The 14,077-nt window shown below is 40.2% G+C and overlaps 1 protein-coding gene across 3 annotated transcripts in view; it reads right to left on the bottom strand.

Annotated features, from left to right (window-relative positions):
- SYNPO (synaptopodin) overlaps window positions 1–14,077 on the bottom strand; it is a 152,722-nt gene that overhangs the window by 28,993 nt on the left and 109,652 nt on the right. The window contains exon 3 of one of the 3 annotated variants that reach the window (XM_089682777.1): window positions 4,098–5,965. In XM_089682777.1, the coding sequence (XP_089538903.1) occupies window positions 4,098–5,965 (1,868 nt within the window). Of the gene's footprint in view, window positions 1–4,097; window positions 5,966–14,077 lie in introns of those variants that run through there. The other 2 variants (XR_016313525.1, XR_016313526.1) reach the window with 2 other exon arrangements.

Genomic DNA, 14,077 nt, shown 5'->3' with positions numbered 1-14,077 from the left:
GTGGAATAAAAAAAAAAATTAGCAATAGCAGTCTCTATGTTTCTCTTATAAGTTTTCTTTAACATACTCATAGACATTATCAGGGGCACACAAATGGAACAAAATTTGAGCATAGGCCCCACCATATCTCACACAAAAAAACCCTCAACTTTCCTATCCAGAGAATGAGGTTCCTGAATAGAAAGTGTGTCATGCCATCTTATTCCTTACAGTATGTATTGTGAGCACACAGTAAATACATTAATAAAGGGAAGGATAGTTTTGGTTAGGTCCACTGACATCATGGCCCTGATTTACTAAAGTGCATAAATGGCATCTAGGTGCATTTCCGTAGGCTAAAGTCTACTTTTCATTGGAATCTGTCTATGTTTAGACGGCAAAGACATTTACTGAAGAAACAATCTAACAAGTAGATGTGAAAGCAAATTTATTACTGGACACAATAAAGGAATCCATCTAAAAAAGCAGACGTCCTAGAAGGCACGTCTAAAGGAACGCAAAATCTCTGTAGAAACATGTTCACATTGAAATTTGCGCTATCACACTTTGAATGACAATTGCGCGGTCATGCAACACTGTACCCAAATGAATTTTTTACAATTTTTTTGAGACAGATAAAGCTTTATTTTGGTGGTATTTATTCACCGCTGGGATTTTTATTTTTTTTTCTATGTAAATGAAAATCCAAAAATTTAGAAAAAAAAGTGTTTTTTTAAATAAAATTTTGCAAATAAATAATATTTCATCATAAATCTTGGCCAAAATTTATTCCGTTATCTTTTTAGTAAAAAAAAAAATCCAAAATTAGTTTATAACCAAAAATTATAATTTTTTAAAACATTTTTTTACATTTTTTTTTTATATTATTATTTTTTATTTATTTTTTTACATACTGTCACCCTAGCAGTACAGTGTCAATCATTTCTCTTTCTCTCTGTCTGCATTCTTGCACTCATTGAGAAGTACTGAGTAAGCTGTGATTGGTCACAGCTTGTCACATAGTACAAGGCTGTTGTGAATAGCCTTGTACCATGTGACCTCTGTGATCATTCACAGATTTCACACGTAGTAAGCAATGATGTCACAAGTGACATCTTGCTTACTACTTTGCATGTGATCACTGATTGGCTAATCTGTGATCACATGATCGGGACCTCGTACAGAGGTCCCGTCCGACGATCGGTGTTTCCGGAGGACACAGCAGGCACCGGATCACGGTGCTGCGCGCTCCCAGGGAGCGCGCACAAGCAGGGTGCGGGGCGGCCGTTTATAAATGGCCACCCGACCCTGCACTGCCACCGTCCGGCCGTTTATATGCAACGGCCGGTTGGGAAGTGGTTAAAGAATATATTCCTTTTCAAAAAAAATTTTCAGTAGGCAAGAATTAGGTTTTTTTAGGGAATTCATGACAGTCAAGAACTAGACGCCTTTCCAACGTCTATGCACAGATAGAAATGCGCATGCGCAGAACACAATTTAGCCGTCCACCGTGGGCACTTTTTTTTTAAATGCTGTTTAATAGAAAATCTCTTGGAGTCCTTTGCAAGACGACAATCGTGCCCGTCAACTGTGTTTCACAAACAGCACTATTTTTAGCTAGGCATATCTTTATGTATTCTAATTTGATTTCCTTAGTTCTATTGATTCTATTTTTGTTTCTTATCCTTTATAATGATTTTCTGTAATGGTTTTACATATTTCGAAGATCTAGATAATATATATTATTGACAGCTGAATCTAAAAATAAAGGTCAGCAATTAAAAAATAAAAAACTAACGGCGTGGGGTCCCCCCTCTCATTCATACCAAGCCCTTCGGGTCTGGTATAGATTTAGAGGGGAAGCCCCATGCCTGGGGGGGCTGCGGGCGTGGGGCTTATTGGAATCTGGAAGATCATGCCCCCCCCCCAGTTGAATGAGTATGGGGTACATGGAACCCCTACACATTCACAAAAAAACTAAAAGTGTAGTGTGAAAAAAAACAGGACACGGTCTTTGAAAAGTCCTTTATAAAAAGAAAAAAGTAAAAGAATGAAGTAGATCCAATGTCAAACAGGATGCCGACCATCACCGTCGCTGCTGCTGCCACCCTGAAAAAGAATTTTAAAAAAAAGGCTCCGCTCCCTATGATGGCTCCAGGCCGTCTGCCTGTGAGCTGGTTTGACAGTTCTTAAATATGTAAGGGCCAGGGCCACCTGGGGACATCAGGCATGTGACCACACCTCAGGTGTCATCAATGATGTCACATGGGGCAGAGTCATTCAGGTGATGTCCCCGGGTGGACCCGCCCCTTATATCTTTACGAACTGTCAAACCACTGGAGCAAGCAGGGAGTCATTGTTGGGAGCGAAGCCTTTTTTTTAAATTCTTTTTTCGGTGGCGGACATCGTGATCGACATTGGATCTACTGCGGGGGACATTCTTTTAGTTTTTTCTTTTAATAAAGGACTTGTCAAAGACCGTGTCCTGTCTTTTTTCACACTACATTTTTTGTTTTTTTTGTGACTTTGTAACATTCATTAGGAAGTGCATTAGTTGGCCGATCATTTTTGGAGAAAAAAAAGGCAAGAAAATTAATAGAGGCAACAATATTAGCAGCAAAAAAAAAAAAGCCTAAAAAGCTATTAAAACAAGGCACACCTGAGTTTTCTCATCTGGCACACAAATAAATGTGAATGGGACAAAGCCCGCTCTTGTGCACCACCTAGGGACCATATCCAGCATTGCTCCTACAAATGCGCCTATGGTGTCTAGATATTTACGAAGAGAATTCTGTCTATGTGTTAGACGCTTTTCAATCTGCCTGCTAGACGTTTTTTGGACCACTGAAAGGTCTTAATGGATTGCATTGAGTCTAACTGAATGTTCAGCGTCTGCTGTTGGGCAGACTTCTTAGTAAATCAGGGTCTATAGGTCTGGGAGCGGGTTTTTCTTCCCAACTCCACTAGTCAGGCCTAGGATATCTTATGATTGTTAAAATGTTAATTTTAGCAATTTAGGAAAATGACCTGGATGTCTACAGGGAACAAAAATCAGCAGAAACGTCTTAAAAGAAAAGAATATTGATTGGGCTGGAAATCTTCACCTTTGCTTGATGGTGTTTGAAGGTTTTGATGTTCAAATAAATTACATACATAGAATAGCAGAATGAAGGTTATTGGTAGGCTTTTATCTGTAGTTTGCTTTAGAGCCAGGAATTGATTCACCGTGAAAATATAGAGTGCTAATATTCACTAGACTCTTACGTCAACATCAGAATATTTCCTGGGGAAAGCTAAGAAATATTCAAGACCCAATCAATACTATTTCTAATTCTCTTCAAACTAGCATTATAGGGTCTTATCTCCCAAACTATTTGAAAGATGTGTCATTACTGACTATAGCAATTTATTTCATCTTTTCATTCTGCGCTGAGAAAAAATATGACTTGACTGCTGTGAACAACAGACAGTTCTTCTTTCAGGCACTTTCATAGGGTAACCCGGTGAAAATGACAAGAGTGAACAATAACCAGTCAGCTTTTATCAATGCAAAGTACCTCGACTGATCTATGATTGCTTAGTCAGTAATACTTTTTGCCATTGCTTTTGAAATCTTAAATGTATCTATAGCCCTCCTAAAAAGAAAAACATGACACAAAAAAGAAGAAGCAGAGCCATATGCAGAAGGCACAATGATTCAGAAAGTTTTTTCTATCTAGTATCTATAGCACATTATGTAAAATAAAATCAAGAAAGAACAAGCAAAAGCGTCAAAGGCAAAAGAACTTGTCCAGAAAATTGCATAGAGAAAGTGAAAGATGAAGGCTTGAGTTGCAGAACTTCAGAAATCCAAGCAGAGAGAAGAAGGAAGAGAGTCAATAAAGAAATAATTCTTTCAGTGATCTGATCTACTTTTCCTTATAATTGTACTGTTTAAATAATTTATTAATAATTCACAGTTTAAAAGTCTAGCTGGATCTTTAAAAGAATTAATTTTGCTAAGGCTATAGTACAATATGACCTGATCTTAGTTCCTGTGTCAATATCTGTCATAATCATAAACCATATATTAGAAATATTGGACGTTACTATTTGTAATATGGAGAGGGTTTCCACACCTGTGACTCCAATCCTGCATTTTTAGCAGAAAATGATGGCCGCGGAGCTTGTACAACAGTTTTGTTTCGAGGAGATGACACTCTGGTGTTTAAAAAAGGAACTGGTGAAATAGGGGAGGCCGAGTTGGTTGAGTTGGTTGGAGTCATTCTGCCAAAGTTGGTGGAAGTGTCAGCAGCAGGGAGTGGTGACATTGCAGAAGAAGATGATCGGACTGACTGAAAATGCGGTGGAGAATAGACTGTGGGAGAAAGAACCAAAGGCGAGGATGGGCAGGAAGATTGTCTCGTTATCCGATGAGATTCAAACACCATGGGTTTGGGAGGAGGTGCTCCTTTGGGAAGTGAGCTTACAGGATCTTTCGTTGGTGAGAGGATGAACAGAGAAGGCTGAAGTTGGTATGGCTGACGTTTAGATATTTCAAGTTCCTTTTGAGACTGCACACTCTCTGCGTCAGAATTGGGGGTTTGCGTAGCAGAGGGAGGCACAGGTGATCTTTGGTTGTTTTTAGGCAGGTGACTGAGTGGAGAAGGTGGAGTCCTGGCATTCATAGCATACTTCCAAGAAGGTGGTAGTGACATAGTAGGAGAAGGTGATCGCACAGTGTCAGGAGACTCAATCACAAAACGTTCCATTCTGGATTGCCTCCGAGCAAACAATTCTGCACCTTTCCCTTTATCTTCAGCTAGAGCTTGCTGTATTGGTACAGGTGGTGGCTTTGCTCTGACACCAGGAGACTTAAGACCAGATGACCAGTCTACAACTGTGTCTAAGCTTTCTGTAATGTGTGTTGCATTAGGTGACTTAATATTTTGGAAATTGGAAGCTTCAGCTCCAAGAGCAAATGACTCATCCTCTATAGCTACACTTCCATGCTCTCTGTGCTTTCGACGGTCATCTGAATTTTGCACCATAGAAAGAAGATCAGGATTAGGGGCCATCTTTGGCTTTTCAATGAAGGTGAACATGGACTTTCTAGGCCCCCGACGTGCTGAAATGGAGTCTAAAATGCCAGTTTTTGGTTGAGGTGTAAGTCTTATCTCTCCATGGTTTATTACTTGCTGGACAGGGACAACATCCTGGGGTTCAGAGGGGTATAATGCAGAATAAGAAGGTGGAGAACGAACGCGGGTGACTGGAGGGGGACTTGATAGGGTTTCTGCATAAGTAGGTGGAGGAGGGAGATCAATGGTAGGACTTTTTTCTGGTGAGGATACACTTCTTTTAACAGGTAACTGACCTCCAAAGGGCCTAGCTGTTCTGTTAGCCACAGATGCTGGTTTGGACAGAGTAAGGTGTACTTCACAGTATTGTGTGTTTTGAGTGCTATTTCGCTCTTTCAAAATAGGTGATTCTGTCTCTTTGCCGTTGTCAGTAATCAAACCATTTGTGTTAGAATTGGTTACTACCAAAGTTTCCTTCAGACACTCACTTAAAGGTTCTTGATGGTCTTCCTCAGAAGCACTAGGAGAAGGTGCTCGTTTATCTATAGGCAGATAATCAGCTTCTTTAACCTCATCTACCCATACATTATCTGTTTCCCTTGTGCTCCCATGGTCAGCAGAGGTCTCTTCCATATTGCTGAAACGTCTTGGTTGTCCAAAGCCAAAAAGAGATTCCTCTCTTATAGACTGTGAAAAGCGTGCATCATACTGAATTTGGTTAAGCTGTGGATTCTTGGTGGCCTGTAACTGAGCCTGTTTGGCAAGCTTCTGCTCCTCAAAAGCTTTAATTTTTTGACGTCGGCGGTGAAAAAGTTGAGCTCCCCTAGAACAACTTCCTGTTGGATTCAGTTGGGATGAACTGTTATCACTAAGAGACTGTGCTTCCCTCAGCTCTTTCTCTGTAAGGCTGATGCTTCTTGGAATATCTATGGAAAACAAAAATAATGTGATTTACTAAATTTGAATTATTTTCTTGCATCATATAAAATATTGAAACATGGGATTACCAATATTGTATTTTTCCTTTCAATACATGACTATGTTGTCCAGTCTTCACAATCAATTTAAGGTAATAAGGTATCTTTTGTTACAATAACTAATGTGATTGGTTACTATGAGTACAAATATTTAGCATTTTATCATTGTTCTTGGTAATACCTATAAAATAAGCTGTATTTATTGTAGCAAGGTAATTGCTAATCATATTCCTGCCTATAGTAAACTGAGATATAATTGACTGCTTTGGGCACTTTTATAACATTTTGTATACATTTTTATAACAAATTGTCATTGCACTGTAGACCATTTTATAAAGGAAGCAATCTAGTTTACAAAATGTTTAAACAGATATTTTGCAATACTTTCAGCTTTTTCCAATATTAAATATTTTATAAAAGGACAGGCAGATATAATTAATTATGTCTAGTGCTGATAAAGATCACTACTTTTACTTCTGAACCATCCACTGAAAACTTAGTACAGAGGGCACAGAGTTGATCTTGAATCAGTCACCTTTATAGTCACAGAAAAAAATATGTTCTCACCTAACTTGACCTCAGGTAAGCCCCATAATTTCTCAACAAAGAACTAATATTTAGGGGTAGATTTACTAAAACTGGTGCACTCAGAATCTGATGCAGCTGTGCATGGTAGCCAATCAGCTTCTAACTTCAGCTTGTTTAATTAAGCTTTGTTAATAAATCCGGGAAGCTGATTGGTTTCTATGCAAAGCTGCAACAGATTTTGTACTCTCTAGTTTAGTAAACTGGGTCTACAATTTTTATCCCTTTGAAAAATGTGTTCATATTTTAAAAAGTCAATCCTACCAAATTTGATATCTCAGATATAAGTGAATGTAAACCTGCTTCCTATTTCTCTGGTCGACACCACTGCTGAACCATTCACCTACTCCTCTATATGAACTAAGGAGAGGGGGTGCATTTCCTGTTGGATTTGCATATGCTTTACATGGAATATCACAACAAGGAGACTCAATAATGAGACAACTTGAGGTGGGAACTCCAGCGAGAATGATCCTACAGCTGATCACAGGATGATTGTGTTTTATGTGTGATATACATTATGTGTGATTTATATGTTCCTCTATGCGGTGACCAATTTTCTTGCTGTTCTTCCTACATATTGCCACCCACAAGGACACTCTAGATTGTATGTCACATGTGCTTTCACATGAAATAAACTTTTTTGTATCTTATGTCTGCGAGGTGTTAACCTAAAGTTATTTTTCTCTCTTACATGTAAAGAAACCAGTTTGTTCAAAAAATGTAACAGTTTTTTTTGGAGGTTCAAGGATGTTATGCACTAGTTTGGTTCTTAATACTGGAGCTTTTTTTTAGATAAACTTAGGTTTCCTTGGCAAAATTCTATGCATGAAGGTAAAAAAAACCTTCTGTGTGTAGCAGCCCCCCAGCTCCCCATAACACTTACCTAAACCCCATCCCAATCCAGCGATGTCCATGAGAGCCTCGGTTCTCTGGGGATTCTCGCTCCAGATTGGCTGAGGCATTGGCACCCACTGCTATCAATCACAGCCAGTGAGCCAAGCAGAAGAGGAAAGGGGTGGGGCCGAGCTCTGTGTGTGAATGAATGGCTCGGGAGAGCACCTGTTCGGGTTCCCCCATAGTAAGATGCTTATTGTGGGAGCACCAGACAGGAGGGAGGGGCCAGGTGCGCTAGAAGGGGACCAGAGAAGAGAAGGATCCAGGCTGCTCTGTGCAAAACCACTATATGTTATTTCTAAGAAAAAAAACTCCAAGACTTTAGTATCACTTTAATATATTATCCTTCAATAAAATGGGCCAATACTTTTAAAAATTATTTCAACCTTCAAAAATTGTTTATTGTATTGTGTAATAAAAGCCACATCATAGTGTTCATTTGTTTGTTCCTTATCCCGCAATAGGTCTTCTCTATTCATCATTCCAACCACCCTCCTTAAACATTTTATTATAACATTTATCAACAAATCTGTTTATTATAACATTAGTATTATCTATATATTCACTACTCAAATCACAATTTCTTTTTATCCTCATCAATTGCCCTTTTAGTATCCCTTTTATTCAGTTTTTCCCTTTTATTCACAATTTCTTTTTATCCTCATCAATTGCCCTTTTAGTATCCCTTTTATTCAGTTGGGATGGGGGCAACTTTTTTGGGTAAGTAATTATTCTGCTCAGTCTCCTTAAAGAGCATTTTAGTACATAGTTTCCCTTCATGCCTACAAATCACCAAATCCAAGAAATGTACTTTTTAGTCACATCCTCCAGTGAATAAAATGCTATATCTATTTCTGTTTATACTTTCCATAACTTCTGCAAATAATGCACTGGCCTGGCCTTTGCATTTAGGTCAGCTGTCTTAGGCCCCATGTACATGGGACACTTCTGAATTATGGAAACTGACTGTTGGAAAACGTAGATAAAAAAAGTCTGTTTAGCCACGTTTGCATACCATGTTTATGCGCGTTTGCATTTAGAAGCGTTTTTTTTTTTTTAAGATAACCTCAGGAGACCTTCCAAAATGCCAAGAAAGCACTGAAAAACATTTTGAGAGAAATAGAGAGAGCAGAAGCAGAGAAAGCAGTATTTGTTGAGATTAGCTGTCTTTTATTTTGTGGTGTTTGGATGTGTTCCAGCTCATTTCTGTGCAGAAATTATTGCAGCAGTGTCTAACATATTTTCTTTCATGCAAACCCTCAAAGTATGGTGTGCCAGGTCCATTTGAGTACCGGAAAACACTCTGCATGCGTTTTTCATAATGAAAAAAGGCTCTGGACATCATCTGGAGATGAAAGAGTTAAAAAAAAACTGCAAACGCCTATAAACGCGGTTAGCTGCGTTTACATGTGTTCACAAGAGTTTTGCGTTTGAAACGCTGAAAAAATCTACTCCTGAATGCAAGTTTTCTGCGTTCAAAAAAACGACTGTAAACTCAGCTGCCTGTAAATGACTGTAAACGATATAGTGTATGTGGACACATAGGAAAACATTAGGGTGAGTTCGGGGGCTGATGAAAAAATGCTGAACAGCTCCTAAATGTGAGTTTATCAGCTGCAGTATACAGTACATGAGCCCTTAGAAAGACCAATACAGGGACTTTTAGATAAGCCACCCCCTCACCTTGCAGCCAATTTGACAATGTGCTTAACCTGTGATAGGAAAAGCATAGGAAGTGCTACTGATAAAGTTGCACCCATAGTAGCACCAAACCTGAGCCTTGTCCCTAAAAATATAAACTGAAAATAAAGATAAGCACTTCCAGAGCACTATTTATGGTCACCAGGGTCAACATTGTGAAGAGCCATCACACATACTATAATTATAGATCAAGAATGGCAGGAATGACAGGTCAGACATAACATGCATTATCTTACATAATATTTTTATTTGTCTTCATCTGTTGTAAGTTTTGAAAGACCAAAGAGCTCTTATCTTACAGACATGGGGTTATTTGGTTGTTAACTGGGCTGTCTATTACCTTGTTTCTGGCCAGTTTCTATAACGTTGCATTTCTAAGTGGAAGGAGGAGGGATTCCCTTTATGACAGGAATGTATGACATACCAGACAGTGTAGAGACAAAAAAAAAGGTAAAATATCATAACAAAGAAAAAATACCTTCAAATGGTAAAAAACATAATTACTACTACAAAGGTCTATGTGCGTGATGCAGTAAGACTGCATTCCTATGCAGTGGAACAGCTGTTGGGACCTTCCACACTCAATTGTTTGTCTTCTAGATGCATGTGAAACCTTCTAAACTGTCTACAAAGAATCCAGTCTGGCCAATGATATTATTGATGACCTCACAGTATTAGCAGCCACAGGAACACTGATAGGCTTCTGAATATGGCTTAATGTTTTCAGGACAATGGGGTTCTCCAGGAATCTCTAACCCCGTGATCTCTCCAAAACACTGTCCATGTTCTAGAAAGTAGGTTCACTGCAATTGTGCAGGTTAATCTTAGAACAAAAAATCAATCTTGAAGCGTAATAATGATAAAAGGCAAACTCTTATAAGCTTTGTGCAGAGGCATGAAAAATGTATGTCTTTGGGTTCTGCAACTGCAAGGTTAAAAGAGCATGGCACCCCTTGGTAGTCCAGAGCCAACCAGCTAAAGGTAACATCAATGCAGATCTTTTTAACTGGTCAAAGGCTGGAAAACTTCTATAGTTCAAGAGCAGCTTTAGAGTGGTTCTAAAGTCAAAACATGTTTACCTTAATGTATTCCCTGCATTAAAGTGGTTCTAAAGGCATGGGTTTCTTTTTTACCTTAATGCATTCTATGCATTAAGGTAAAAAAACCTTCTATGATGAGCTTCCTCCAGCACCCTCTTAAAGTGTTACTAAGCCCAGAACTCTGCATTCACTCTGTTTGGTCTCCCACAGTACACACTACATCAAAATGTAGTTATTTTAGTAACTATAAACTGCTAAATACATTTTCTCATCAGCAGTTAGAGCAGTCTTGTAACTTCTATCAGTGTCCAGCACAGCACTGGATAAAGTTTGTAGGAGGAGTTTTCTTTCTGCTCTAGGAGGATGCAGAATTCCTAACCCTCTGTCTGGACAGTGCTGATTGGCCCTGTGCTAATCACATGCACTCTCCCAAGAAAAAAAACCCTCTCTAGCAATACACACCAAACTGAGCATGTGCAGAGTGTCTCCACATGTAGATAAGAGGGGGACACTGGAAGAAAGGGAGGATCAGCGAAGACAGGATCAAACATCATTTTTACACAATGCAGAGGATTAACCCCGTAGGTTCCACAGTGAGTAAAACAAGCATGCTTTACTGCATATACAGACTGAGTTTACTGTTGTGGGTTTAGTAACACTTTAAATACTTACCTGGCTTGTCTTTTGATCCAGCACTGTGCCCGTCTGCAGCAGTGCTTGTCTTCTCTACCCCTCTCACAGGCACAGAGACAGCAGCAAGAGCCATTGGATTCTGTTGCTGTCAATTAAATCCTATGAGGTGGGAGTGGAGGGGGGGTGGGGCCACACTTTATCTATGGACGCACACAGCCTGGCTTGGGAGCATGCCTATATGAGTGCCCTCATAGCAAGATGATTGCTATGGGGGCACTCAGAGAAGAGGAGGAGTGAACAGCTCCACCGAGGGACCCCAGAAAAGGAGGTTTGGGCTACTCTGAGCAATACCATTGTAAGTAAGTATAACATATTTGTTATTGTAAGAAAAACATAATTATACTTTTACAGCTGCTTTAAGGTAAAAAAAAATGCCACTAACTGTCCTAGCCTCCCTGCTCCTAAACACTTACCTGGTTCCTCTCACTGATCCAGCACTCACAGGAGATACAGGCAGCAGCTGGAGCCATAGGCTCCTGTAACTGTCAATAAAATTGACTGTCAATGAAATTCCCCTGTGAGAAGGGAATAGGGGAGTGGCCTACTGCTGCTGTGTGTTTCTATGGACACCCACAGTCTGGTTTGGGAGCCCACCTGCACGAGTTCCCCCTTAGCACACGGTTTGCTCAGGGGGCACCCGGAGGAAGGAAGAGTAGACAGGGAAGGGTGGGAGGAGTGGCAGTGTGGTGGGGATGGGATGAGTGGCAGTGCGGAGGGGAATGGTATCAGTGGCAATGCGGGGGGGGGGGATGAGTGGCATTGTGGGGAGGGGGGATGGCATGCATGGCAGTACTGGTGGGTAGTTGGGATGAGTGGCAGTGCTGGGGGGGGTGGGATGAATGGCAGTGCTGGTGGGGGGATGGGATGAGTGGCAGTGCTGGAGGGGGATGGGAATGCATATGCACACCTTTTCTCCATAGACCATTACAAGTAGGTGGCTTCTCCATTAGACTATGAAGAAAAGGTCAGGAAAGCACTGTACTATACCAGCTGGCTCAGCAGAAATCAGGAATTTACCCAACCAACTTAGGTGCTCTTGATCAAAGTCATCTGATTATCTGATATTAATGGCAACTATTATCACTGGCAGTATTACTCGCTTTGTCTCCGGCTCCGTGGTGTCTGTGGAAACAGTAACACCTATGCCGAGACTCCCCCTTTAAGGTCATTTTGGGTCAGTTGACCTCTAGTCTCCACCCCCAGCCATTCTGTGCACTGAATGGGTGGCCACAGAGAGGCTAGTCATGGGTCAGCTGACCTCTAGTCTCTGCCTCAACCCATGCCATGAACTGACTGGGCGACCGTGGAGAGTCTGGGTGAGCGGGCTGGGCTCAAGGGGCAGCTGCTTTGCACCCTACAAGGACATGCAGCTCAGGTCCACCGGGCAAGTGCCTGGTGTGCCCTATGGCCAGTCCAGCACTAAGTATGTCAGCAAAACCCAAGTAGTCTTCATATGGGGGGCATGTGACATGGTGACAACACAGGACCACAAGTTGTCATTTCATAACAGGAACAGGTTTCCTTAATGCAGAATCCCCAGGCATTATTTTAATGATTTTGCTCCCCTTGCTGAACTAACCACCTTGTACTCGCAGAGATAGTAGGGCGTGCCTCAGAAATGAAACCCCTTTATACAGATAATGGTGGGGAAGGAGTCTCTTAGATTAATCGAACTGGAAACACATGAGAGGCTTAGGTATAGCAGGTTTTGGATTCTTTCCTCTGCTATGAAGTGCAATACTATTATAGTCAAATGGATGGCAGGATGGCAGGATGGCAGTGGTCCTGGAACCTGCAACTTGTTGAGGATGGGCAGTATCTTTTTACTTGTGCTTCTCGTAACATATATGCTCATCTGTTGCTAACTTGGTTGTCAGATCGGACTGAATCCAGCAGCATGATGTATTTCAAACGTTCTATCCTTTAATGATGTTAGTATTTCAATAACACTGACATAACATAAAGTTTAATCCCGTGGGAAGCTTTTTTCAGTTTGCATCAGATAGAGTATTTTCCAAGCCAGAAAGTGTATAACAGCATTTCTATATCAAATGTGATTTTTATGGATCTTTTTCCTGTATACTTTTTGTCTGTAAATGTTTAAAGATATCATGATTGATTATCTCTATTTTAAGTTATTATACCCTTTAATGGACATAATGTGAAATGTATGTGACCTTTATTCTCGATGAAAGAATGCATGTTCATAAAAACATAAAATGCAATTAAAACAGCAGATTGACTGAAGTTTATGGTACTGTTAGGGTCATTTTCATTGCTGATAGAGTATTGTTGCTCATTTAGCTTGGAATATTGTCCTCATATCTCAGTTTATCTTTAGTAGAGGTTCTGCTTCCTTCATATAGTAAAGACTTTGCGCTTTGAAACGGTTTCATATTGTAGTTCTAAAAATAACTTATCAGCAGATTTATATTACTAGTTTTATTTTGTTGATTTTCCTGAAGACTATATTTAAGACTATGGGGTTGATTTACTAAAAGTAGAGAGTGCAAAATCTGGTGAAGGTTTGCAAAGCTTCCAGCTTTTTGGGTCAAAGTTTAATCGAACAAGCTGAAGCTAGAAGCTGATCAGCTACCATGCAGAGCTGCAGCAGTTTTTGTACTCTCCAGTTTTAGTAAATTAAGCCCAATATCTCTTAAATATTACAGTTTGTTGTATCATATTTGATCTCAGATTGAGTTTTTATAGCTCCATAATGGTACATTTCATTTCAGTTAAAGTGTCACTAAACCCTCAATAAATGCTGTATTACATGCTGTTCATACTCGTTCAGTCACTATGGGATTCATCTTCTGTATTCTGGAAAAAAACCTGGTTGATCCTGCTGTTCTCGGTCTCCCCCCTCTGTCCATGTCCCACATGCAGTTTGGGATTTTGCAGCACAGTGTTGGCAGCTTTGCACATGCTCAGATTGCAGTAAGTTTCTATATATAGAGTCACACATGTGGGCGTATACACACCCTCCCTTCTCCTCTATGCCCACTAACCAGCTAAACACAATGGGGGTGTGATGTTACATGTAGATTGATCCAGGCTTCTCCTCCCTTTATTCTAAGACACAGGCTGGAGGGTCATGACACTGCCTGTGACTGGCAGAAATCCGCCCACACTATGTTACTGCCAA

This window comes from Staurois parvus, unplaced genomic scaffold, assembly GCF_062004578.1.
Source record: "Staurois parvus isolate SC_StPar_1 unplaced genomic scaffold, SC_StPar_1.0 ptg000298l, whole genome shotgun sequence".
In the NCBI taxonomy this organism is placed as follows: domain Eukaryota; kingdom Metazoa; phylum Chordata; class Amphibia; order Anura; family Ranidae; genus Staurois; species Staurois parvus.
This window is presented reverse-complemented; position numbering and strand designations above follow the sequence as displayed.